Source organism: Microtus oregoni, unplaced genomic scaffold, assembly GCF_018167655.1.
Source record: "Microtus oregoni isolate MIOR12 unplaced genomic scaffold, Mior012 000007F_ref0000211, whole genome shotgun sequence".
NCBI classification, from domain to species: domain Eukaryota; kingdom Metazoa; phylum Chordata; class Mammalia; order Rodentia; family Cricetidae; genus Microtus; species Microtus oregoni.
The window spans coordinates 11,294,260-11,322,074 of record NW_024543066.1 but is presented as its reverse complement, the minus strand read 5'-3'; the positions used below and the strand labels follow the sequence as shown (position 1 = coordinate 11,322,074).

Sequence of the window (27,815 nt, the reverse complement as noted above, 5' to 3'; positions counted from 1 at the left end):
AAGGTTGAACCACTGGTCTAGAGCAAGATATATTCGCAGGGTGGGCTTCTCAGAGCAAGGAGAGGCCATTAAGTTCCTGTGCTCACACTCATAGGACCAGAATGACAGTGATCCACTAGGAAGACAGAAAGCAGCAGGTCTCTTCAGCCTGGCTTCTCTAGCTGAGACTCGCCAATTGTGAACAACCTGCAACAGCACACCAGACACTGTTCTGGTGTGTGGGTGTGTATGTGGGCCAGGCTGGCCTCCAACTTTCAGCAATCCTTCTGCCTCAGCCTCCTGAGCAGTGGGGTTTCAGGTGCAAACCCTGTGTGGTATCTGACCCCAAATAAACAAGGAATGAAAAGAAAGAAAAAGGCAAGCTGGGTGGTGGCCACAACACACACCTTTAATCCCAGGACTGGAGAGGCAGAGGTAGGCAGATCTCTGTGAATGAGGCCAGCCTGATCTACAGAGCAAGTTCCAGAACAGCCAGAGCTGTTACACAGAGAATCCTATCTCGGAAAACAAATAAATAAAATCAATATACCAAGAGGCTAAGTGTGGTGATACAAGCCTTTAAACCTAGCACTTGAGAGGCTGAGGCTTGTGACTCTGCATTCAAGGCCAGCCTGGTCTATATGGGAAGTTCTAGGTCATCTTGCAATTTACATTGAGACCCTATCTCAAAAACCAACAAAAAACTTAACATACTAAGTTCAGGCTGGCTCTGTGAAGTGTGCCTGTAGCATATGTGAAATGCAGGGTTCACTGCCCAGCACCACAAAACACCAAGTCAATATTCAATGTCTTTATTTAGCTGTAACAGCAACCGTTGGTGAGAAATTTTCACCTAGTTCCAAACACCTGCTGGCTTGGAAGGACAGTAAGAAAACAAACTGGTCATGGAATCACACAGGACTGTCTTAGGATTGCATGGAACCTTCCACTGACCATTGCTGACAGCGAAGGGAGGGAGGTAAGGGGACAGCACATCAAGGGAACCAAGTAGGAGGACCAAGGAAAGTACTGGCAGCCTCTGAAATTCCATCCCATGTGGCTAAGACTGCAGCAGTGAACAGGGGAGGGTCTATCAGAAAACAGATTCTTAATATGGACAACTGGGAATCGGAGTCCTTGGGATTCTTCAAGTTGAGCCATGAAGTGGGGGCCAAGGCATTGGTGTCACGCTGGCCCCTACCTCCTGCTGGTGTCCCCACTCTCTTGCCCTCCAGTCATAACCCCCAGGCCTGGGCTGGGCAGTTTTTAAGACTGAAATGGAGAGGAAGGGGGTATAGAGGCAAGAATGGGCATTCTGTGCTAGATTTGTGGATTCTCTTAAGTTCACAAGTCCTGGATTTAGGTCTGAAGCCCTGGGAGGAGCTCCCTTTGGAAGTATCAGCACAGCCAAGTGTCTACCAGGCATTCGGCCTCTCATCACCACCCTTCCACCTCAGAAAGGTAAGCAGGAGTTTGTATCCACTAGGAACTGTTTCCGCTAGTTCAGTAGCCTTTTCTCCTGGGCACAGTATGGCCCACTAGGGTGCAGGAAGAGTTGAGCAAGCAGAGAGAAACCACAGACCACCCAAAGACTTTGAAAGTAAGCTCTGCCATCCAGGAAAGCTAGTTTCAGAGGGTGGGGAAGGTATCTTGACTGATCAACTGGAAAATTGAGGACCCGTCAGTCATCCTTACAGTCTTCAGCTGTGAGCAGCTTCAACAAAGTCCACCACTACCGTGAAAAGCACTGCCAGAGCAGGAAGCACGGCAGGATGGCAAGCACCGAAGGACTGCCTCAACTGCGGGAACCCGAATTCCCGTCACTAAAGGCTGGGAGGCAAGGGGCTGTGGGTAACTCAAAACTCAGACAGAACCCTCTACCCCAAGAAGAAATGGTGTTCCTCCACTATAAATCCCGCCTTCCATGGTAAGGATGGGTCAGTGATTGGGTTTTCGCAGATCATTAAACAGCTGCCATGGGCATGGAGTCCAGAAAACACACTAAAGAACTACGTGAAGACAGTAGTGCCTTTCCTCTAGAGGGAATAAAAAGGGCTCCACCACACCCCCCTCAAGCAGCCAGCACCCAAGATGCAGATGGGAAGGAGGCTCCCTACCTGACACACGCCTGGTACACTCACAGTGGCAGTCTATACAAGAGGTTGGATGGACTTTCAGTGAAACACAACAGATGAGAGGCCCAAGAGCTCCCTATCCCTCACCCCTAGAAAGAAACCCACCACGAGAGCCTGAAATACACTCCAAAGCAAGCATAGCTACAGAAAAGAAAAGGCCAGAAGACAGAGCACCAATTCAAACAAGAGCCTCCATCTAAGGATGGGGAGAATGGATGGCAGGAAGAAGCAGACATCCCATGAGATCCGAGGCACTGGTGAGCCACCTCTGTGGCTTCCCCTACAGGTGAAAACATGACTGCTGCTTTTTGTAAGAGCACCCTTCTATCAAAGTGTCCAGGAGGCAACAGGCTACTCTGCATGCTGCACTGACCAGAGCAATCAAGTACAGACAGACATCTGCATTTTTCAGGTGTCCCTGGTTTATGATCTGGGTGGGACACCTTGACCAATGCATGCAGGTAGCATCTGACTTCAATATCAAGAACCTGAACTGCTTTCTGCCCTGTAACTCATGAACCTGACATCTAATGCCCTTTGATTCCTCTGCCAAACACCGCTCCAGCTAAGAAAGTTTGTATGGCTGCACAGAAAGGCCCTCAATTCCTTTTGTCAACTCTGGGCTAAAGGAAGACAGAAGGGGTAAATGACGCTTGAAGAGGCCACCTCAGAATCTCATAAAAGCAAGCGTTCTTGAGAACAGGCAGATGGGGGGATGCAACGGATCTGGGAATCTCCATTTCCTGCCGCTTTTCTTAAGACAAATGGGTAGCTTTGGGGAAAGAGAAGTCTTTTATCCCAGTTTGGTCCCATTTTAGAGGGCTGATCTGATAGCAATGTGCACCCAGCTTATGGCTGTGGCTATCCCATTTCCCTGAGGACTACTTTCCTCCTGTTAGGGACACGGTGGTGTAAAGGCACTGCAACTTTCTTCTTACCCACCTCCTTTTCTAGGATCAGTCACTCAAGAGGAAGCTAGGTGCTATGGCATGATACCTACAGAGTCCCATACGGAACGAGGGAGGCACTCTGCTGACAACCACAAAAACAAAGCATGGAAGTGGGATTCTCCAGCTCCAGATGAGAGCAGCCCCCACCCACAGACTACATGCACCTCCATGAGACCTCATGCTAAAGCTTCATGCTGAGAAGCCCCTAACCCTATTTGAGACACCAACAGGTAGTGTTTACTATTGTGAGATATTAGGCTGGCAGGTAATTTGTTACACAGCAGTAGATAACTCTATCTAGAAGCCAGCTTTTTCACTCCAGTGCCCTGGAGGAGGCAAGGAAGCGCCTATTTGAGCAGAACACAAGGGCTGGGAACTCAGGAGGAAGGGCACTGCTGGTGTCTCCCACCAGGGCTGGAGCTTCTTCCTCATGTAGGTTGATTGTCACAAGTGCAGAAACACATCCTTCATAGCAACAGTGTAGATGGCTACTAAGGTTTAAATAACTGTCTCCTTCAGGAAGGAGACTGGCAGATTAGGACCATATACCCTCCATTTAAGGCTCCAGCTGTGAGGCCTTTGGATCACCCAGAGGTGAACCCCCACTGGACCCTGCTTACTAGAAAATGGCTCATGAGGCATGGCACAAAAATGCCATCTGCTGGAAGCTTATGTCTTGCCTTGTGCAATTATCTTACAATGCTCATGTGTGGAGGTCAAAGAACAGGTGGCCTTCATATAAGGCCTGCACCAAGCAGTGAGGGGTCCTGGCAGAGGACATAAGGCTAAAAGGCTCCTGCACCACACAGGTGACACTCCAAGGAATACTAGACATGTTTTCTGATTGAGGAGGGGTGCACGTGCAGACTCTCCAAGATGGCAAGAAAAAGGAAAGTTTCTCTATCCTACTCAGCTGCCATGTCTCCCTTCCCAGTGGTGGGTCCAGGAAGCCACTCTGCTGCAGACAACATTCAATGAGGAAGCATATATCCTTCTGCACACTCACGCCTCCTCACTGCAGCGTTCACAGAGTGCCAACACCAGTGTGCGAAGAACCATGAGCCTTGCTCGCGGAGAATGAAGCTCCAGGGTACAGAGGTCCTGAGCAAGCTGCTTATGCCAACGGCAGCACAACTTAAGTTTTCCCAAGACTCCATGAAATAAAACTTGGAGTTTAATTAAAAACATAACAGATACATTTAACAAAGAAATAAAACTCTTCTGATTATCAACTTGGAGACTCCAAGAATCCCCAAACATTGGAGACCCAGCTTATTCCTGAGACAGCGATCGTCACAGAGGGCTGCGGTACGAGCTATTCACATTGTGTGGCAGGAGACAGACCAAGTTCTGCAGATGTCCTTCCTTTTTCCTAAAGTCTTCACAAAACAGGGTCTTTCCATGGTGCAAAGGAAAAACAACTGACTTTCCCAGACAATGGGGATCTGAAATCTTACTAAGAGGGCTTAGACAGGCATCCAAAAGAATCAGAAATTCCCAGGAAAAGCCGGGCGGTGGTGGTACATGCCTTTAATCCCAGCACTCGGGAGGCAGAGGCAGGAGGATCTCTGTGACTTCAAGGACACCAGTGGCTGCTGTACTGCCTTCCTGTAGGAGGACGGATGCAGCAGCCTGCCTATGGGGGCCTCTCTCCCGGGATCTCCCTGTCGGGCCACAGTACCAGGAGAGTGGGGCAGGGTGGAGCAAGAGAGCCAAAAGGTAAAAGAAAAGAATGAAGTTTTCGCCAACAACTCATAGCAAGGCAGACTAGTCCAGCTTCACAAACCACTATACTCCAAATAGCCCCCTAAACTTGAGAGCACAGGAAAGCCCTCATAAGGAACTATGAGAGATAACCAACAGTGAAGACAGCAGACTTGCCTAGGAACAATTTTTTATAACCTTCCTAATACTGGAAGATGTTTTGTTAAAAAAGTTGCAGTTCAAAATCGTACTGAAAACTTATCTAAAAATAGGTCTGTAGTCATCTTAAAAATAAAAAGTCTCTCCTCTGATAAGAGACAGATATTATCAGATACCAACATGGGAGGTATCTTTGATGTAGATTTAGAAAATGGCCTGGTGGAAGAACCAGAAGGAAAGAGAGTGAGGTTTGAAAAGGAGAAAAGGAAGGGAAGAAGGAAGGTCTACAATGAGGAGGAGGAGAAGGAAACTGGGAGGAACGCACTCTTTCAGCCCATGCTTCTCTCTCGGCAGCCAAGGATAAAGCAGATTCAGAGGAGGGGAATAGGGGAGTCAACTTTAAACTCAAAATATAATAAACTGCAGGGCAGCAAACCTGGTAAAGTCTATCAGGTTTAAACCACGACTACTAGGGCTGGCTACTTGTGTGGCTCAGTCCTCTACAGAGGCCAGAGTTAGGGCATTCTCAGGCAGACCGCTGGGACCAGCTGTGCCCACCAGGTAACAACGACCAAAGCACTGGCACTTTAAATGACTGCTCTGGGAGCAGACAGAAGTCCCAGGGCATCTTGGAGTAAAGAAGACTCTGCCTGCAAGATGCAGGTAGGAAGAATGGCAGACAAGCAAAGACCACCTGGTCACCCAGGGGTCTCTTCAGAAGGCAGGTTTAAAAAATACCTGTGCCAATGAATTAGATAAGAGATGAGCCATCACACCCAGGACAGAAGCCTTCTCCCTAGAGAAAAGGGAGCTCACGCCATGTGTCCCAGGAATGCGGTCGGAGCTACACACAGGAGGTACAAGAGCTGTGCTCCAGTACCAAGGACAAACATCTCCAGGGATAGGGCAAGCAGCTCATTTTGTTTATCATTCTTCAGAATGGTTTAAAGATCCCACATCCAGCACTGACTCACCAATGGGATGCAGGGAGGAAGACAGAAGAGAGTACAGGAATAGCAATGGGCACCAAACCTCCTTCCCTCCCCAGTCACCCCAAGCAGCGGTGCTTCTTCTTAGAGAGTTCCTGGACTTGGGGCAAATCAGAAGGGGGCAGAAGATTCTTAGGAAATGAACAGGCAAGTTACAGGGACTGCTTTCCTCCAAGGACCAACCGCTCAGTTCCAGAGTAATCCAAGGGCTTTCATCCTAACCTTAACGGGGCAGGGGCAGGAGACAGGGAGGTTGTGGTCAATGGAGCTTTATCTCCCATCATTTGGCACCCAGAGGGAGGGGAGGGGAACTGCCGGCTTCTCGGTTCACTGCGTTCCTACTGGCCCAGTCAGGTCACATGGGCCGCTGTGCTGAAGCCTCCTTAGATTGCGTAGCAGTCAGATGTCCATTTCAAACTGGGCCTCATCCCCTGGTTAGAAGGAAAGAAAAGAGAAGTTTAGTACAAAGAGTAATAACAAAGCTGTTTTCTTTTTTTTTAGTAGTTTTTTTCTTTCTTTATTTCTTTATTTATTTATTTATTATGTATACAGTGTTCTGTCTGCATGCCAGAAAAGGGAACCCAACTGAATTACAGATGATTGTGAGCCACCATATGGTTGCTGGGAATTGAACTCAGGACCTCTGGAAGTGCAATCAGTGCTCTTGAAAGACTTAGAGGCACCTTAGCACTACTGCACCCCCCTTCCTGGGAACCAGGGCCCTGGTAACCAACAACACGTGCACGAGAGCTTTGAGGACTTTCTATCTCAAAGTATGTATAGACCCGGACCCTGGAACTGGGGTGAGAAGACCTTGTACCCGTCATAACATTGATCAAGGCTCCTCCTTGTAACCATAACATTGATCAAGGCTCCTCCTTGTAACCATAACATTGATCAAGGTTCCTCCTTGTAACCATGACATTGATCAAGGCTCCTCCTTGTAACTGTTACAACATTGATTAAGTAGAGTTAGCTGACCGTTAAATGAACTAGTCAAAATAGTAGACAAATGATTTTTGGGCTTTCCCTTTGATTTTGTACTCCCCCCTCCCTGATTTTGTGGTTTTTTCCTTTAAAAGAGCTTGTAATAGACAAAGTAGTCGTCCTTCTCCTCTCGAGGCTGGGGGACCTCTGCCGCGGCAGAATTGCTATTGGATCAACCATGTTGTGAGTGTCTCTTGGGGCGACCTCCTCCTTGGTGGGGCTTTAGGGCCCAACATTTGGTGCATTGGCCGGGAAGTGCTGGTCGCCCTCAGACCCATTCCTGACCCGGTTGGAGGTAAGAGCGCGCTCGTCTGAATGTTTTATGTTTGTCTATTTCTGTTATTGTGCTTTATGTTTATGAAATTTGAAGGAATACTGTACCTGCGCAGGGCTAGTATTTGAAGGGGACCAGGCAGTGGGACAGACGTGTCTGGGAACACTCCCTGGCCCAGCCGTGGAGGACGCTTCACTGGCAATTTGTGAAACTAGGAGCGACCAGGTCATCTTAGTTTCTAGGGAGCGTGGCCCTTATCGCCCACTCCCTTCCAGGTTCGTATCAGTTTCTTGCCGCGCGGCTCTCAGTTTTGAGTCTGTGTCTGTCATTTTGTATTGTTGTTTTTGTCTTTGTGTTTGTTTTTGAGTTGGAATCTAGTACAATGGGACAACAAATAACTACCCCCTTAACTTTGACTTTAGACCACTGGAAAGAGGTTGAGGGCAGAGCTCGCAACCAGTCTATGGTAATCCGAAAGAAATGCTGGCAAGCGTTCTGTTCCGTGGAGTGGCCCACTTTCGGAGTGGGCTGGCCACAGGACGGAACATTTAATCTGAATGCTATTTTGCAGGTTAAGACAAGAGTCTTTCGGCCTGGCCATCTCTCCAGCCCAGCAAAGCTGTTTTCAACGTCTTTCTCTACCTGCAAAGGGCAAAACTAATAAAAAATCCTGTTTCCTGTGGCCCACGATACCTACTCCTGAGGGTAATACTAGCACTCAAATTCAATACTTAAATTTGAGGTGAGCTTGGGCTACATAGCAATAAAACCTCATTTATTTTTGTTTTGGCCAGTCAGTCTCATCTGGGGGTGGGTGTGGAGAGGAGAGTCACACCAGGTGACATGTAAGGGGATGTTTCCAGTTTCCACAGACCAACCCCATGGCAGCTCCTGGTCACTCAAGGGAGCACACTTCTGGAGGCTTTGAACCTGGCTCCCGCTCTGAACTGACACTTGCAGTGGGGTGGGAGGAGAGAGGTGTGACAGCCTACACCCAGAATTCAGGCACTCAGGAAGTCTGAGGCCAGTCTGGGCTTCATGGTGAATTTTCTGCAGCCTTGGCCAAGAGCGAGACCTTGCCCCCCTCCCAACCAAAACACAAGTAAACAAACAAAAATGAAAACACCTTAACTGGAGTTTCAGAAAACATGAAACACAAAGTCTGAGGTGAGCACAAGGCCACCTCATCTCGTCCTGCTCTGGTGCAGGGCAGCCCACTATAGTCACTCAATGAAGATGGTAGATCTCTCTCTCTCTCTCTCTCTCTCTGGAACAGGGTTGCTCTGTGTAGCCCTAGTTATCTTGGAAGTTGCTCTGCAGACCAGGCTGGCCTCGAGATCCACCTGGGATTAAAGGCGTGTGCCACCACCACCACTTGGTCAGGTTTTCTTTCTGGGGTTGATGGAAGCAGGTGGCCTAAGATTCTGCTTTGAGGTGAAATGTGTGCATGTGCACTTGTTCATGCAAGGAGGTCGCAGGGACAACGTGTGTGTGCAATTGTGTCTATGTAACTTTAGGCATGGTTCTAATTCACCTTTGGGTTGCCATCTTTTTTTTTTTAAAAAAAGATTAATTTGGGCTGGAGAGATGGCTCAGCAGTTAAGAGCATTGCCTGCTCTTCCGAAGGTCCTGAGTTCAATTCCCAGCAACCACATGGTGGCTCACAACCATCTGTAACGAGGTCTGGTGCCCTCTTCAGGCATACATGCAGACAGAATATTGTATACATAATAAATAAATATTTAAAAAAAAAAGATTAATTTATTATGTATACAATGTTCTGGCTGCATGTGTGCCTACAAGCCGGAAGAGGGCACCAGATCTCATTACAGATGGCTGTGAGCCACCATGTGATTGCTGGGAAGTGAATTCAGGACCTCTGGAAGGAAAGTCAGTGCTCTTAACCTCTGAGCCATCTCTCCAGCCCCCAGGGTTGTCATCCTTTTTAAAGACTGCATCGCCGGGAGGTGGTGGCACATGTCTTCAATCCCAGCACTCTGGAGGCAGAGGCAGGCAGATCTCTGTGAGTTCGAGACCAGCCTGGTCTACAAGAGCTAGTTCCAGGACAGGCTCCAAAACCACAGAAAAACCCTGTCTCGAAAAAAACAAAAAAAAAAATTAAAATTAAAAGACTGTGTCTACCTATATAGACCAGGTGGCCTCTAACTCCCAGAGACCTGCCCGTATCTGCCTCCTGAGTGCTGGGACTGAAGGTGTAAATCACTACATCTGGTTCCCATCCTGATTTGGTTTTCCCTAGCAATTAGGTGGAAACTGAAAGCACTTCAGTAGATGTTTAGGAGGAGAGGACACGTCACGCGCACGACCACACTCAGCTGTGCTTTGATGAAGCAGCATGTCCCAGTCTACAGTCCACTCCAGCACCTCCCCAGCTCAGCCCCTCACCAACTGCGTGCTTCCTGTCATGATTGTTCAGGTTGTTCAAGTTGTTCACTTCTACTTTGGAGTCTTCAATTAAGGTGCCAGGACTGGTGACTCCAGGGATATTGGGCAGATGGCAAGGCGGGGTCTGTGCCATGGGAGAATTGCGACGATCCAACAGAAACTTTCGGTCATAAATGATTCGTGTTCCTAAAACACAAGGTTGAAGAGTTCCAATTAAATTAAGGTACCACCAACACAATGACTACTGAAGCTGGCTACTTGTGTGGCTCAGTCCTCTTCAGAGGCCAGAGCCAGGCAATTCCCAGGCAGACTGCTGGATCAGCTGTGCCTACCAGGGGAGACCAAAGCACTTCAAATAACTGCTCTGGGAGCAGACAAAAGTAACGGGGAATCTCAGAGAGAAGAGGAAGAATAACAGACAGGCAATGACCACCCAGAATCCCTTCCAATGTCACCTAATCCCTGGCATCAATCCAGCTAAAAGGAGAGACTATCCCCTCCCCATGAACAGGGAGGGCAAGGTACTCTGCTTCTGGGAAACTCCTTTGATTCTTCAACACTCAGCTCCAATGCCACTTCCCTCCCCTTCACCCGTGCTTTTCACATCACTCAATACATCACCTTGTGCAGGACTCCTGCCTATGTATGTGCCAGTCTACAGAATTCAAGCTCCATATGGCAGTTGTGTCTTATTTATTTATAATTGATAGCCAAATATTTCAATTTTCAAAACTGAATCCCTCCCTTCCATTTCTCTTTCTCCTTAAGAAATTTAACCTGGGTTGGAATTTTGGATCAAATCTTGTTTCAGCCACTTACCTACTAGACCAACTTAACTCCCAAAAGTCTTTTTTTTTTTTTTTAATTTATTTTTATGTGCACTGGTGATTTGCCTGAATATATGTCTGTGTGAGGGCACTGAACCCCTGGAACTGGAGTTACAAACAGTTGTGAGCTGTCATGTGGGTGCTGGAAATTGAACCCAGATCCTCTGGAAGAGCAGCCAATGCTCTTAACTACTGAGCCATCTCTCGAGCCCCCATCAAGATAACTTTCTTAATCAAAGACTAAGCAAATATAAACAAGTATGTGAAAAAAGTAGATAAGCTCCTTCTATTAAAGGCTACCCAAAGAAACCTGGAGGCTGACCACCTCCCCTAGAGAGATAGAATACCCTATTTCTTCAAACATAGACCTAAGGATGGCTCAGCAGACAGAGGAACTTGCTGCTAAGCCTGTTTAACAGGTTCAACACTGGGTCTTACATGGTGGAAGGAAATGGGTGATTGTCAAAGTCTGTCCATTTTAAAAACAAGATTATTGTTAATTTACAAATGAGTATTTTGCCAGTATGTACGTGTATGTTCCGAAAGAACTGAGGCCAGGAAGCACTGGATCCCGGGGAACTGCAGTTACTGGTGTTATGAGCCACCATGTGGGAGCTGGGAGCAGAACCCAGGTCTTCTTGAAGAGCTTCCAGTGCTCTCCGAGCCGTCTCTCCAGCCCCAAAAGTTGTCCTTTGACCTCTGCACACTTTGGCAATATAAGCCCATGCCATGGACATAAAATAAATATTAATACAACAAACCACTTGCAGTCAGTCAGATGGAGAAGCAAGCTTGCAGTCACCGCCACTCACGAGGATACTACTCTCATCACAAGCCAACCCCTCAGGTTTATCTGTACCTAAGCCCCCCACCATTTAGTCCAATCACACACTGCGTGCATATCAAAGCTTCTACACTGAATTGTGTTCATAACACGTTCTTTTCTAGTCATCCCAACTTGATACTTCTAATCTGTTTGGAAACCCATAAGCTGCTTATTATTAAGCTAGGTAGATTAGGGGTCAAAGGTTGAAAGGGGACAGACACAATGGCTTTTTCTAACAAAGGGAAAGAGCTTTAGTGGACCGACTCTACACATTTGTCTGACACCCTCACTATCGACTAACCTATTTATGGGGTATAATAACGTTCTAATTCATATGTATACCAGATAATTATCAACTTGGAGTATTTTGCACATTTACTACCTTAAACTTTTGTCACATTTTCCTTTTTTAAAATTTATTTACATGTATGAATGTTTTGCCTACCTGTATGTATGTGCACAATGTGTGTGCCTATGAATGGTTGTGGGTGCTGAGCTCTTAACTGCTGAGCCATCTCTCCAGCCCCAATCTTGTTTTGACAATGCCTCCCTATGCAACCCTGCTGGCCTTGAACTTAGTATCCTCCTGCCTCAGTCTTTTAAATGCTGAGATTATAGGCAAGCACTCCACACCCAGCTGAAATGCTTTTCTTTTTATATGACAGTATGTATGTATGTATGCATGTACACATGAGCATGTGGTGGTCAGAGGACAACTTTCAGAAATCTGTTCTGTTCTCTCCTACCATGTGGTTCTCAGGGATAGAACTCAGCTCATCAGGTTTGGCAGAGCACACCAAAATTTTGTTAGTACATTAAAATCCAGTCCTTTAACCACAATAAGACAACAATCTAAGGTGCTGCCATAATTAAACTTATAAATTACAGATAGTAGTCCTCCCTTTTCTGAGGTTTTACCGTGTTTTCAAAGAGGTAAGAAAGCAAAGATTTAAGTTTCAAATAACTTTCATTACAACTGCAGTTTCAATTATTTTATCATCAGTTACCACTGATCTCTTGCTGTGCCTAACTTACACAGGGATGTATAGAGGAAATCAGCAGCCACGGTCTACTGCTTCTTGTAGTCTCCAGCACCCAGAGGATGTTCTGAAATCCATCCCCATGGTTGGGGGAGATACCAGTAATGTGAACAAACCAGTTGTTAATATCTTCATCAGCGAACGGATATGTGGCTGTTGCAACACCTTGACTATTAGGAATGACACCAATTTAAGATGTAGACATCCATGCACAGGTTATGGTGTCAACAGCCATTTCCTGGAGCACATCCCAATATGGAATGCGAAGTCACATGCTAACTGAGGAACTGCTGTTTTCCAATGACTGCAGACTTCACATTCTTGCCAGCAATGTGAGACCCCAACTTCTCACAGTGCAGTTTACACCGTGGGGTCTTTTTCATGCTAGCCGCCCTAGCTGACATGAAGTGATCTCCCCTGTACTGACCTACTCTGCCTTCCCTAATGACTAATTCTGTCAGCTCTGCACCTCATGTCCTTTGGCTTTTCTAATATCCATCACCTTTGGAAAAAGGTGTCAGGACCTCTGACCTTTTACTGTGTTTTAATCATCCCCTCAAAATGTGTGTGCGTGTGCTGAGGATTGAACCCACAAGCTTGTGTATCTGAGGCAAGTGCTCTACCACTGACTGAGATCTCCAGCATTATTTTTTATAGTCTGGATATAAACACACACACAATTTATTTCGGCTTATATATTTTCTCCCTCTCTCTCTTCTCCCATCTCCCTCCCTCCCCCAGTCCTGATGATTGAACCCAGGGGCATGTGTTCAGTGATGTCATTCTTTGAAGCATAAAAAGAAAATAAAATGTTTAAATCCCTAGCTGACCTAGAACTTGCCCCATCTAATACACACAATCGAGTTCTAAATGCTGGGTTCATTTGTGCCACGACCTCAGGTCCTAGTGTTTAACTGCAATGAGATCCAATATATATATTTGTTGCTATTGCTTGTGGTTTTGTTGTCAAATCTAGGAAATTACTTAATCCGAGGTTATAAATTCTGTTTCCTGTTTTATTTCCAGGAACTCTACCTGTGACTGTGGGTCCAAATTCTGTTTCTGGGAGAGCAGCCAGTTGTAGCCTCTTTTCAATAGCCACTGTTTACTGAAGAGAGGTTCAATGTGAATTGCTATGAACATCTACTGGATGGGGGAGGGGTGCACTGAGAAGGCATACATACTACTTCTGGCTTCTCAATTATTTCCCATTGCTCCACATACAAGTGCAAACCACACATTCTGAAACCTGGAGATGAGAGCTATTTCAGGTCCTGTAGAGTTCCAAGGCTGTTCCCAAAGATGTGAGCTTGAACTCTGACGCCTGTCTGTGTGCATCACTTCCTAATCTATCAACAGTAAGTGCCTCTTGAATCTCTTTCAACATTGATTTTTTAAAAAGACTTACTTATTTCATGTATATGAGTGCTCTATCTGCATGTACACCTTTATGCCAGAGAGGGCATCATATTCCACTACAAATATGGTTGCTGGGAATTGAACTCGGGACCTCTGGAAGAGCAGCCAGTGCTCTTAACCTCTAAGCCATCTCTCCAGCACCTCAATATTAATTTTTAAAATTACATTTACGTAGTGTGTGTGCACGCACACGCACCTGGTTGTTGGAGGCCATACATGCGATGGAGTACACGTGGAGGTCAGAGGACAACTTGAAGAAGTCTGTTCTCTCCTTCCACCACATGGATCCTGGGAATCAAATTCAAGCTTAGCGGCAAGTCCCTTTACCTATTTTAATGGCCACTCAACATTTTGTAGCTCCCAATGTACAAGTTTTGACTTTTGACCAGTTTTATTCAGTTGTACCTACTGAGCTAAATTACTACCTTTCCACACCAATTTATTGAATTTTGAGTCATTGCAGGTTAAAGAATTTACTGATTTGGGTTGGGCAGTGGTGGTGCACGCCTTTAATCCCAGCACTCAGTAGGCAGAAGCAAGTGGATCTCTGTGAGTGTGAGGCCAGCCTGGTCCACAGTGAGTTCCAGAACAGTCAGAGTTACACAGGAAAACCCTGTTTCAAAAACCCCAAATAAGTAAATAAATAAGTTACTATTTGGTAGTTACATATCAAATGGGATGGACACACACACACACACACACACACACACCACACACACACACACACACACACACACACACAAAACAGCACTAGCAACCAGAATGTTAGTGACTAATAAGCACTTGGCATTCCAAAGAATCGAGCTATTCAAAGAAAAATGTTAATTATCAGGAAAAATATTCCTTTAATTCCTAAATGGATATTTGTGTTTATGGTAAAGAATCAAAGACAATCTATTAAAAATGAAAATATTCCATGTCCTTGACACATGTGAACTTGTAGACAAACTTTTTTTGTTTTTGGGGGGAGAAGCAGGGTCTCTTTCTCTAGCTCAGGCTGGCCTTGAACTCATAGTAATCTGACTACCACCTTTAGGAGGGCAGTGTATGGACTGCACACTAACTGGGTGTAGAGTACTTGTCTAGCACTGCAAGGCTCTAAGTCTGAACTCCAACACAACAGAAACACAAAAGAAAAAGGCACTTCTGTTCCACACAGAAGCGGACTGACACCGCCAGGGCAGCAGACGGCGCGAGAAAACTGAATGAAAACAACGGGTGGTTAGATGGTGAAGTCACAGGAGTACGTGAGGGCATGCTCCACACTCATATAGCTCCAGTGCTGGGCAAGCAGGCCGGTGGACAAACTGAATTTAAAAAGAACCAAGCAGGGCTGGAGAGATGGCTCAGTGGTTAAGAGCACTGTCTGCTCTTCCAAAGGTCCTGAGTTCAATTCCCAGCAACCACATGGTGGCTGCAAACCATCCGTAATGAGATCTGGCACCCTCCTCTGGCGTGTGGGTATACGTGGAGGCAGAAAGTTGTATACATAATAAACAAATAAATCTTAAAAAAAAAAAAAAAAGAACCAAGCACCAACAAGATGGCTGCTCACTGGGTAAAAGGACTTGGTGCACAAACCTGAAGCCCAGAGTTCAACTCCTGGATCCCACAGTAGAAGCCATCCTGAGGTTCACACATGTACCTCAGTGCACACATCGGTAACATTTAAAAAGAAACAGCTAAAAATAAAGCAACAGACCGAGTTTGATGGTATATGCCTTTAATCACAGCACCTAGTCTACACAGTGAATTTCAGGCCAGCCAGGACTACAGTCAGACTATCACAAAATAAAACAAAGCAAAACACAACAACAATCAACCACCACCACCACCACCACAAAAAAAGACAGCACTTGGCAAGCAACCTTGGTAGTCTATGGGAATTCTTTTTTTTTTTTTTTGATTTTTCGAGACAGGGTTTCTCCATAGCTTTTTTTGGTTCCTGTTCTGGAACTAGCTCTTGTAGACCAGGCTGGCCTCGAACTCACAGAGACCCGCCTGCCTCTGCCTCCCGAGTACTGGGATTAAAGGGGGAGAATTCTTTTTAAGATATATTTTTAGGGGGTTGGAGAGATGGCTCAGAGGTTAAGAGCAGTGCCTGCTCTTCCAAAGGTCCTGAGTTCAATTCCCAGCAACCACATGGTGGCTCACAACCATCTGTAAAGAGGTCTGGTGCCCTCTTCTGGCCTGCTGACATGCACACAGACAGAATATTGTATGCATAATAAATAAATAAATTAAAAAAAAAAAACAAAGGTCCTGAGTTCAGTTCCAAGCAACCACATGGTGGCTCACAACCATCTATGATGAGGTCTGGTGCCCTCTTCTGGCATACAGGCATACACACAGACAGAATATTGTATATGTAATAAATAAAATATTAAAAAAAGATTTATTTTTAGACAGGCAGTGGTGGCACCTTTAATCCCAGCAGAGGCAGGCAGATCTCTATGAGTTCGAGGTCAGCCTGGTCTACAAAGTGAGTTCCAAGACAGTCAGAGCTGTTACACAGAGAAACCCCATCTCAAAAAACAAAAATAAAATAAAATTTAAAAAATTATTTTTAAGCCGGGCGATGGTGGCGCACGCCTTTAATTCCAGCACTCGGGAGGCAGAGGCAGGCGGATCTCTGTGAGTTCGAGACCAGCCTGGTCTACAGAGCTAGTTCCAGGAGAGGCTCCAAAGCCACAGAGAAACCCTGTCTCGAAAAAACCAAAAATAAAAAAACCAAAAAAAAAATTATTTTTAATCTTTAATTATGCATATAGAATGCAGGTGTCCAAGGAGGCCAGAAGGTGCTGGTCTCTTGGAGCTGGAGTTAGAGGAGGCTGTTAGGGGCCTGATGGGGTTCTGGGAACCAAACTCCAGTCCTCTGCAAGAGTAGAGTAGCACATGTTCTGAACCACTGAGCCCTTCCTCCAACCCAGCAAGGACAATCAAGAAGTCAGAAACAAGATCTCTAGCAGTCAGTGACTTTAAAGCACTCAGAAGAAGGCTGGGCCTCCCCTACCCCTTAATAACAGAGAAGGAAGATGCAGAAACATGTGAAAGATGATAGAGAGCTTATCCCCCACGCTTGGGAAGGTCTGCCTGCCTGCACCAGAGTCCAGGTTTTAGTTTTAACAAACATTTGTTCTTCATGGAGGCCCTTGATGAATAGACTGTTAAAAAGTCTTGTGGCTGATAATCCAAAGAAAACTAAAGGTTGCCTAAGCTGGAGGCCCCCAGGAGACTGGTGGTGGCCAAATCACATTTACTTTGCTCAGCCACTAAATCCCTCAAAACTGAGACTGTTTTTAGGACAGCTAAAAGCACAACTGGAGTTTGGGGCCTTCTATCATAATGCGACTAAGTGCCGTGGCAAATGGAGACCTGTAAAGTTCTATGGATGGTCTAAGAAATCCTCTAAACCCATTCCCCAGCAACCAGGAGCAAAGGTTACCAAATGCGAGTACTCAAGGACGGACCCATCTGATTACTGCATAGGCCAGAGAGGAATGGCTGTGTCCTGCTAGGAAGCACTGTTGGGGAGACCCTGAAGAGCAGCTGACAGATGCCTTCTTTACAAAGAAATCAATGTAAATCACAGTGACACAGAGACAACACAATTAACAAAGGCACTGAGGCAAAGTCTGGGTTGCATAATGAGTTGAATCAGGTGTTCTCTAAGGCTAATAACAGAGGCCCGAGGATGTAGCTCAGTGGGTAGAATACTTGCCGAGCATGCACAAACCCTTGGTGCAATCGCTGCACAGACATAAACAGGCATGGTAGTTAGTACATGCCTGCAATCCTAGTACTCAGGAAGCAGAGGCAGGATCTTAAATTCAAGGTTATAGGCTTAGTTCTGCTCAGATTAGGCTACAAGAGACCTAGTTTCAAATCAAAAGAAAAATAAACAAAAATTAAGAAAGGAAGACAGAAAGAAAGAAAGAAAGAAAGAAAGAAAGAAAGAAAGAGGAAAAACAAAACCAGCTAATAATACCAAATCCCAACCGACCCTGTCTATTGTGTCTCCGGAAATCCAAGTCAAAATGAAGCATCCCCACTACTGTTTGGATTTGAACATTCACCTGGAAATAAATCTTCTCCACAGAAACAACTGAAAGAAAGTGCAGGTTGGATCTCCCAGGCTTCTGACTGCCTCATGGAACAGGTCTCTGGATTAAATCTCCTGTCATATGTTGTCAAGTTTTGGTAATGCTAATGATAAACTACCCATCATTCCAAGTGGCAAGGGGAAACACAAATTCAACTTAGGCTTTCAGCCCGACTATTTCCTCCTCAAGGTCACTGCTTTTGGCCAGCTCTAAAACCAACTCACACCTACTACCACCCTCCACTTTTCCTCACAATGAGGAGTGTTGACTCATCCCTTGGATACACCCACCTACTCTGTTTCCTGCTGCTTGTTTAAAGTTTTAGGAGTTGGGCATGGTCAATGGTGGCACAAAAACTTAGTCAAGCAGGCAGAAGTAGGTGGATCTTTGTGAGTTTCAGGCCAGTACGGTTTACACAGCTAGTTTCAGACCAGCCAAGGAGATATTGAGGCTCTGCCTCAAACACAAGAGCCACTTCATGTCAATGTAGAAGTAATACAAGACCTAAGAGCTCCTAACAGTCCGAATCCCAACGGAGCCTGCTGCACTCCTGCTAAATACCTCTGAATCCACAGAGCAACATCTATCCTAATATACAGTCAGCATACCCACTATACACAGAAAGACATTTCCAAAGAATTAAAATTGAATGAAATGTTATTACCTTAATTGCAAAACTGGCAAAGAAGACACAAGAAAAATAGAGTACTGTCCTTCATCAGTATACAACTAAAACCAGCAAACCAAATCCAGCAACATCTAAAGAGGATCAGTACAAGAACAAGGGAGATTTAGCCAGAGTGCGAGGCTGACTTGACAGCTGAGAAGTTAATTAACGGAATATACCTTTTGTTTTGTTTTGTTTTTTGAGACAGGGTTTCTCTATGTAACAGCCCTAACTGTCCTGGAATTCTTTGCTGGCCTCAAACTCACAGAGTCTGCCTGCCTCTGCTCTCAAGTGCTGGGAATAAAGGTGTGCAATAACACCTTTTTTTTCTCTGAGGCAGGAGTTCTCTGTAACAGAGATTCGCCTGCTTCTGCCTTCCAAGTGCTGGGATTAAAGGTGTGCACCACCACTGCCCGGCTTATGGACTATATCTTAAAAGAATAAAGCAAGTCACCTGATCACCTCACTAAAAGAAAAACTCTGGGTCTGAGAGGGTCATTCAAATGGCAGAGGCTTTGAGCTTTATCCCCAAAACCACGTCCCTCCAAAAGATCCCTAACATTCTTTCAGGATGATTATATCCAACAAACTAGGAATAGAATTTCCTCACCTTCTAGTTAAAGGCACCTGTAAGAGCCCACAGCTGCCACAGCCCAGAGCTTTAAGTGCCCACAGCTAAGATTTTACTTAATGGGAAGACTGCTTTCTCCCAAAGATCAGTGTGCCACACACCACCACACTGAAGGCCGTACCCAGTAGAACTGGTCAAGAAAACCAAAATACAGATCTAGACAAGGATTGAGACCATCTCTGCAGATAACAGGAAGCCACAGGACCAGAACTGTATTTCTCAATACAATTATTTTTGCCTGTTGAGATTTTTACCTTCTCCAAGCTATGGTCTAGGAACAAGATGAGGTGATCTTTAAAAACTAGGCTTTTGAAGAGGGCTGGTGGCAAAGACCTCAAATCCCAGCTACCTTGGTGGCTGAGTCAGGGAGAAAGAAAGTTCAAAGTCAGCCTGGGCGACAGAGCACCTTCAAGGTTGACCATGGCAACTTAGCAAGATCCTGTCTCAAAAAAATGAAGTACTTCCTCCCGGAAAAGGTAACTGACTAGACAGAAAGCCATCAAAGAGAACGCTTAAAAATTATAATAAGGTTGCTGAAGTGTAGCTCTCCACAAATGATGGCTCTGTCAGGGATGTGGGTGGGGAAGGACTCAGCTTTTTTACAGCAATAATGTTCCAGTTAGTAAACATGCAATACAAAGTGAATTTTCTTCTTTTTTTGGGAGGAGGTCATCACTAAGATGGGTGGGATGGACCTGGGAGGACTGGAAAGTGAGTGTGATTGGGATGCTTGGTATGAAATTTCCAAATAATGAATAAAAATATTATGTTGGAGGGGGGAAAAATTCAAAAGCTCACCAGCTAGCCAATCAATCAATGAGCACCATTCAGTGAGAAACCTTGTCTCCAAAACTAGGTAGAACACATCAATAGAACAGTGATGCTTTCGTGCACACAGACACAAAGCCAAACTAGGAACACTCAGGATGGACAGCTGTTGACAGACGATAAAAAACAAACTAGGCTTTTGCTTCATTGTTTTTGATCTACCAACCTCAGACCCCAAGTGCTGGAATTACAAGAAAACACCACTGAACCCAAGAACAAAGGTTTTATAGATAAAATAACAAAGTAAGGTTGGGTATGGCAGCACACGTCTTTAACCCTAGCACTCAGGAAGCAGAGGCAGGCAGATTTCTTTGAGTTTGAGACCAGTCGGGCAGGTATACTTAGTGACTTCCAGGCCAGCCAAGGCTACACAGCAAGACCTCAAAAACAAAAACACACATGCACACACACAAGTGACGGATTTGGAAATGGCAGCTTAGGTCTTAGCTACAAGTCTCAACAGAGCTTAGGTTCTATAAATGGACATGCAAAAAATCTCCATTCTAAAGACTTGGAGCTAGGAAGCCCTTCAATTCACCAAACTCACCAAGGACCCAGGCCCCTTCCTCTCCTGCTCACTAGATGAAGCAGCTTCCCACACTTAACTGTCCTGTCTAATCCACAAGTCTTTTACATACAAGCTAAGGCTACAGAATCCATAGTCATATAAAATCCCTCAGCGAAAACTGCCTTTAAGACTCCAGGTCTGGAAAGGTCTCTGCTCAATGACTTTGGGGTGCAGGTGTCAGTTTCTCTATTCCCTCTGAGGGATGGTGAGCAGAGGAGGGGCCATTCTGTATTTGTAACAGCAGCTCTACCTTCCCAGTCACCCCTCATCTGAACGATTCCTCTCTCCCAGTGCTGCCTTGACAAGAAACGACCTCAGCCTTCACCAGGCTTGCAAAGCAAAGCCATGCCCTCCAAATTCAGCACAAAGCCACGGCAGTCTGTAATACTCAAGTAAGCAGTTGCCATTTTCCTGGCATAACAAGGCAGAGTGATGTGATGTGTATCTCTCACTCATAATAATGAAGTGCCAAGGCTAAGAACTAAAGTTAAAGGGCTCAGCAAAAAGAGGTGTTTGGTACATAATCATGAGGATCTGAGTTCAAATCCCCAATGCTGGAACCTGTTGGGTAGCTAACCTAGTCTAGTCAAACCTCTAGGTTCAGCAAACAAACCCCGTCTAAAGGGTGATAAGTAAGCAAGCAATTCTTGGCCTCTGCATAGGCCCATGGGGGCACGCGCCACACACACACACACACACACACACACACACACACACAGAAGAGAACAAAATGAAGCTAAAGAAAGACATTTTGTTGTCTCAGAATAAACAGGCCAAACTCACTGAGAAACTCTATCAACCCTGTAGCCAGTAAGAATCAACTCATAAAGCAGGTTCCCCCAATACACCTTTCCTTTTTTCCTTTTTTTTTTTTTTTTAAAAAGAGCACACTTTAGTCTAAAGGGGATTATTTCCACTTCTTCAGGCCTTCCTGTTTATTTCCAGATTTTACCAATAGCCCGAGGTAATTCTGCCCTAGGAAACCTAGCAGAGGCAGGAGCCAGCTGGCAGGGAAAGAGAGACGAGAAAACACATGGATTTCAGGCCATAGCGATTAGTGGCCCTCTGCTGCTCCTGTGTGCACTGTTCTTTTCCATAACTGAGAATATGACTGAGGAGAGGACCAAAGAAGGCTAAAGGTCATTAGGCTTCTGCTTAACCTAGAACATTTGTCTCTCAGGAAGATGGGGAGAAAGACGTTGCGAGCTGGCATTCCAGAGGTAGAAGTGTCTGCCAACTTCTTTCCCAGGAAGGTAAGCATCTACGACAGCGGAGGAAGAACTGAATCTGAGGCTGCCCAACACATTCATTTCTTCAGGCCTCAGGAGCCTTTAATTCTAAAGTCACCTCATTTGGGTCCTCCAGCTAACTGGACTGACGAACCAACAAGAAAGTTCCACCTTGAACATGCTCACCTCCCATGAGGGCGACAAGCAGCTGCTACTGGAAGAAGCGACTACCACCCATCGCTCCATGTGTAGACACGGGAAAATGAAACAAGCTTTCCTGTCCCCTAACACCAGCAAAAGCAACTCAAGATGTCACAGCCAAGTGTGCCTTTAGTTCAGCTCTTACTTCCAAACCACAGAGGGGAGCTTTAAAAAACCCTCCAGCTGGGCTTGCTTACTTTGGGTCTCCAACAAATGAAGGGCTCTTGCCCACCAAGGCCAGGGCAAGGCCAATCTTTCAGGGCATTCAGCAAACAGAAGATGATCCTACAATGCCCTCCCCAAGGGTGTGGCACTTCAGATATTCAGAAGCTCAAGGGAGGAAATGCACTCCCTTCCCTTCTCACTAAGCAGAAATTCCCAGTCCAAGCCGGTCATTTGATCATACTGTTCCAAGTGTTACTGGCAGCCTCCATCCCTTCCAAATCAAGATCTGTAGCCCATGCAGAGCAAGACCTACACTTAACACTTCATTTTTTGGAGACAGAGTGTCATGTAGTGATCCTGTCTCCTCATCCAGAGTGCTGGGTGCACAGGCCTGCACCAGCTGCCTAGGTCTGCTGTGCTCGTCTCCTGTAAAGTGCTGATCACAAAACCCACTAAAGACCTTATCAACCATGGAGATAAATTGACTTAGTGCAAGGAAGAGAGACAAAGCATCAGAGGGAAGAATTTTCCAAAGTAGGAGGCAGCTCAGGGGTAAAGGTGCTCACCACACCAGAAACCCCAATGGAAGGAGAGATCAAAAGTTGCTCTCTCGCCAGGCGGTGATGGCGCACGCCTTTAATCCCAGCACTGGAGGCAGAGGCAGGCAGATCTCTAAGTTTGAGATTCCAGGTCAGACAGGGCCGCACAGAAAAACCCTGTCTTGAAAAAACAAAAAAACAAACAAAAAAATGCTCTCTGACCATTACTGGCAAGCCAAAACACTGTATACACACAAAGGTCTTTTTTTTAAAAATGAGTATGTGATGGAGGAAGGTCATTGGTTAATTAATAAAGAAACTGCTTGGCCTGATAGGTTAGAACATAGGTGGGTGGAGTAAACAGAACAGAATGCTGGGAGGAAGAGGAAGTGAGCTCAGACTCCATGCCTCTGCTCTCCGGTAGACGCGATGAAGCTCCAGCCCAAGATGGACATACGCTAGAATCTTCCTGGTGGTGCTACACACATTAATGGAGGTGGGCTGATAAGGATGTGAGAGTTAGCAAATAGGAGGCTGGAGCTAATGGGCCAAGCAGTGTTTAAATGAATACATTTTGTGTGTTGTTATTTCGGGTGTAAAGCTAACCATGCGGGAGCCAAGCGGGAAGAAAAGCAGGCCTGCCCGCAGCTCATACTACAAGTATGTGTCTATGAGACGTATGCCATGTGTGCAGAAGATGCTAGTGAAGGCCAGGTGAGAGTATGAGATCTCCTGAAGATGGGAGTTACAGGCAGCCCAGTGTGGAAGCTGGGAACTGAACTCAGGTCCTCTGCAAGTTTGGCAGGCACACTCTTAACTGCTGAGCCCTCTCTCTCTCTCTCTTTTTTTTTTTTTTTTTCGGTTTTTCGAGACAGGGTTTCTCTGTGGCTTTGGAGCCTGTCCTGGAACTAGCTCTGTAGACCAGGCTGGTCTCAAACTCACAGAGATCCGCCTGCCTCTGCCTCCCGAGTGCTGGGATTAAAGGCGTGCGCCACCATCGCCTGGCTGAGCCCTCTCTTGAGACCACCTTAAGGTCATTCCAGCCGAGCAATGGTGGCACACCTTTAATCCCAGCACTTGGGAAGCAGAGGCAGGCAGATTTTGGTGAGTTCAAGGTCAGCCTGGTCTACAGAGTCCCAGAACAGCCAGAGCTAAAACACAGAGAAACCCTGTCTCAACCACCGCACACACAGACAAATCATTCTAAAGTGGAAAAAGTCAACAAGCATTGTTTAACTAACCACCGCTGAGTTAACTGCTATAAAAGACTGCTTAGCCAGTCAGAGTGGTGCATACTTTAAATCCCAGCATTAGAGAAGCAGAGGCAGGTGGGATTGCTGAGGGTGAGGCTGGCCTGGTTTTACAGTGCTATCTCCTTTCAAAAAGGAAGCAAGCCGACCTGTATCAAAATCTAAAGACTGCCAGGCATAGTGAGTGGCCTTTAATGTCAGTACTCACGAAGCAGAGACAAGGCACTTCTCTGTGAGCTCCAGGCCAGCCAGGGGCATATAGTGAGACCCCACCCCCAAACAAACAAACTCTGTGCAGAAGCTCTGCAGACACAGGCTGAGTGGTAACTGTCGTGGAAAAGCAAATGAATGCATATTTCCGGCAGACCTTCCCAAGCATGTTAGAACTAATCCAAGCTGCGAGACAGCTTCTATCTTTAAAGCAAGGCTTAAAGACTACGTGCCTTTTCTTCTTTTGAAAGCACAGCAGCTCGGGGTTTGAAATACGACCACAGATCGTCTCTGGATCTTCTCTCAGGAGAGCAAGATTAACATACAGCTAAAACTATGGTTCCTCCCCAAGTAAATTAGAGCTAAATGCACCTGTTACTGTGACATGTGCTCTGAACTGTTGGAAGTATGGGCATTTTACTGACCAAAACCATAAAAAACTCTGGAGAATTACAGATCTCTCTCCACCACCCTGGAAATAATCCTTTTTTTTTTCCTTTTAAAAAGACAGGGTCTCACTATGTAACGTTGGCTGTCCTGAAATCATTATGTAGAATGAGTTAGCTTTGAACTCACAGAGATCAACCTGCCTGTCTGCCAAGTGCTGGTCACTAATCTCTGTTTCTTAAGAGTTACTAGTTCAAATTAAGACAATTTTATCTGGAGCTGACCAAGATCTTTCCTGATTGTTGGTTCCACCAGACATGGAGGGACACACAACAATCCCAGCCCTCAGGAGACTAAGGCAAGAACACCATGGATCTGAGGCCAGCATGGATCACACAACAAGGTTCAAGGTAGTATGATGGACCATGTGGTGAAACGTCGTCTCAAAAGAAAAAAAAAGTCATGAAAAGAAAGCCTAAATCCTGTTGGTCTTGAATAGATCAAATCAAAGGTCTCTTCAGCAACAGGAGCCACTGTTCCAGAGTGGACCTGTCTTACCCATTCTTTAACCTGGAGAGTCCTAAGGAATGGCTTCCTCTGCCAGAGTCATTCTGAAGGTCTTTCAGGGCATTCATCCCTTTCTCTAGACTGGCCTGGCTAGATCCTCTGCCAACTTTTCTCCTAGCTTTGTTTGCTTTGCTCCATCGCTCCCTTCCTTGTTTGGTTGATTTTTTTTTTTTTTTTTTTGAGACGGGGTCTGACCCTGTAGCTCAAGCTGTCCTAGGACTCATTTATGTAGCTGGGGCTGGCCTTACATTGCAACTCTCCTGCCTCTTCTTCCCAGAGGAATGGGACCACAGGCCCAAACTACCACACACAGCATCTGGATTGCTACCTCTTGGTGTTGGCAAGGCAAACGCTTATTCTGTGCCTTCCTATTGCACAAGATTCCAGGAGGGCCAGGCCCAATTTGCAAGTGATCGGTTGAGGTGAACTTGGGAGGCCTGCCCCATGGTCAAGACTACCCAACTGTACAGACTGCAGAGACTGCCAACCAAATCTTCACCCGCTAGCTAGCCAAAGGCCAACCCACTGGGTCACCAAAAGAAGGCAAAGTTCTGAGATTAGAAAAGGAAGGCCAGTTCCCTTCATTAAGGCCCAGAAGATTCCTTTCTCCCTCTAGAGAATAGCCCAGAATGGGGACAAACAACCTTTGTGCTTCCTTTCCCGTGACCAATTCAACATGTTTCACCTCTAGTGTTGCTGGTAAACAGTTCCGGGTCATCTTTGGAAAAGCAACCCCAGGCAACTCCTTTTGCACTGCCTCCCTCTACATGCCCCTTCCCTACGACCATGCAACCTAATCCGACTAGTGTTTGCTATTTGACAAAGCCCCCGTCCACAATTTCAAAGTCGCTCCCCCAAAGCCCTGAGCTGAAAGCTGACAGCGCCTCTACCAGAGCCAACATCTGGGCTACCACAGGAGGCATTTTACCACCGCCACCCCTTGCCAATTCTCCACCCTGGGGCTCCCCTGACCTGTGATGACTCCTCCAACAAAGTAAACAATGCTGCCAAAGGAGGATAACACTGGGCGAGGCATGCACAGTGCATGCCAGCCTCGTCCCGGGGCTCTAAGCACTGCCAGATAAGTCAATGGACGATTCCGCGCCGGATCCCCCTCCCCGACTTCCCTCCTCCAAAACCCGAAGGGCAGCTCCAGAGACGAGTCCTGCCTCGCAGAGTGCACGTTCTGCAGCACACAGTCCGAGCGGCAGACGTGCCCGGGAGAGGAAGCGGCGGGTCGAGCATACAGTGCCACGCGCCAGCGGCGATGGCGGGCAGGCCCGGACAACTCACCTCCCGGCGTGGTGGAGAACAGCGTCCCGCCGGGAGTGGTGCAGTAGTCCTGAGGTAGCTGCGCAGCGTCGCTGATGGCCACGGTGCGCGTGGGGATGGCGCGGCTCTGGCTGGGCTGGTGGCCGCCGCCTGCCGACGCGGACATGGCTCAGGCGCGGGCTCGCGGCTTTGTGCGGCGGCGGCGGCGGGGCCCGGGAGGCACTGGCTCCTAGAGCGGGAGAAAGAGAGCGCTCGGCTCTCAACTCGCCGGCTCTCGCTCGGTCGTCCCGCTGCGCTCCCGCCGCCGCCGCCGCCGCCCGGTCCTCCGGCCTCCGCCCGCAGCCTCAGCAGCAGAAGCAGCAGCGGCAGCAGCGGTAACGGTGACTACCGGAAGCGAGCGAAGGCGGGAGCAAGAGGGAGGGGAGTGCAATATGGAGACCGGATGTGGCGAAAGCAGGAGGCGTGTCGAGGGGGGGTGTTGATCGAGGAACTGAGGGCGGGGCTGAGCTGGCGAAGCAAGAGGGTCGTCCCGGAAATCCAAAAAACAGGAAGTGGGCGTGAAGGGTGGGGCCTTCAGGGTGCGCTGGGCGGGACTTGGAGGGGCGGGACTTAGCTCTAAAGGACCGAATGGAGATTAAGCTGGATGTGGGTGACGTTCTCTTTTATTTGTAGTGTGGTGTGTAGGTGTCAACTAACAGTACTTTCCTGGTGCCTACTTCGGGTTCCCAGCTATATTTAATAATTAAAAGTATAATTTTGGAGGGTCCCGTGGATGGTTCAGCGGATAAAGAATGGTATGCCACCAACCCCCCCCCCCACTTCCCCCAAATTGTTCTCTAGACTTCTAGACGCAGGACGCATGGCTCAGCGGTTTAGAGCACTGGGTATCCGACCTCATCTTCTGACCACTGCAACACACTTTTAATGCACATACATACATGCAGATAAAGCACTCATACGATAAAATAGAAGCAGGATGGTTACGAGCTTAAGGCCCATCTATGCTACATAGCTAGTTTAAGGCCAGTCACGAATACGAGACTGTCTGAAAAAGTAATGAAAAGTGGGAGGTGAGGAGATAGGTCCACTTGTAAGATTGCTTGCTGTGCAATTGTCAGGACTCGAGTTCAAACCCTATCATCCACATTAAAAAATTTATTAAATATACAATATTCTGTCTGTGTGTATGCCTGTACCAGACCTCATTACAGATGGTTGTGAGCCACCATGTGATTGCTGGGAATTGAACTCAGTACCTTTGGAAGAGCAGGCAATTCTCTTAACCTCTGAGCCATTTCTTCCAATAAGAGATTTTTTTTTTTTAAAGGGCAGACCATGAGGCTGACAGTGGTGGTACATGCCGTTAATCCCAGTACTCAGGAGGCAGAGGCAGGCAAATCTGTAAGTTTGAGGCCAGCCTGGTGTACCGAGTGAGGTCCAGGGAAACCCTATCTTTAAAAAAAAAAAAAAAGAAGCCAGACATGAAGTGACCCCCATGCTGTG

At 46.6% G+C, this 27,815-nt stretch overlaps 1 protein-coding gene across 1 annotated transcript; it reads right to left on the bottom strand.

The window, feature by feature from the left end:
* Positions 1 to 775: 775 nt before the first annotated feature.
* Positions 776 to 26,721, bottom strand: Eif4ebp2 (eukaryotic translation initiation factor 4E binding protein 2). Its single transcript, XM_041655457.1, has 3 exons — positions 26,334 to 26,721; positions 9,584 to 9,769; positions 776 to 6,347 (listed from the first exon to the last, which is right to left on the bottom strand). The coding sequence occupies exons 1-3, from the start codon at positions 26,476 to 26,478 to the stop codon at positions 6,316 to 6,318; spliced, it is 363 nt and encodes a 120-aa protein (XP_041511391.1). The 5' UTR covers positions 26,479 to 26,721; the 3' UTR covers positions 776 to 6,315.
* Positions 26,722 to 27,815: the final 1,094 nt, after the last annotated feature.

Bases quoted from the DNA above. Each gene is read 5' to 3' on its own strand.
- Eif4ebp2 (XM_041655457.1), bottom strand. From the start codon at position 26,478: ATGTCCGCGTCGGCAGGCGGCGGCCACCAGCCCAGCCAGAGCCGCGCC. The intron at 9,770-26,333 runs GTGAGTTGTCCG...CTTGTGTTTTAG, and splicing joins GTTCTCCACCACGCCGGGAG to GAACACGAATCATTTATGAC. The intron at 6,348-9,583 runs GTGAGGGGCTGA...CCTTCTAACCAG, and splicing joins TGACAGGAAGCACGCAGTTG to GGGATGAGGCCCAGTTTGAA.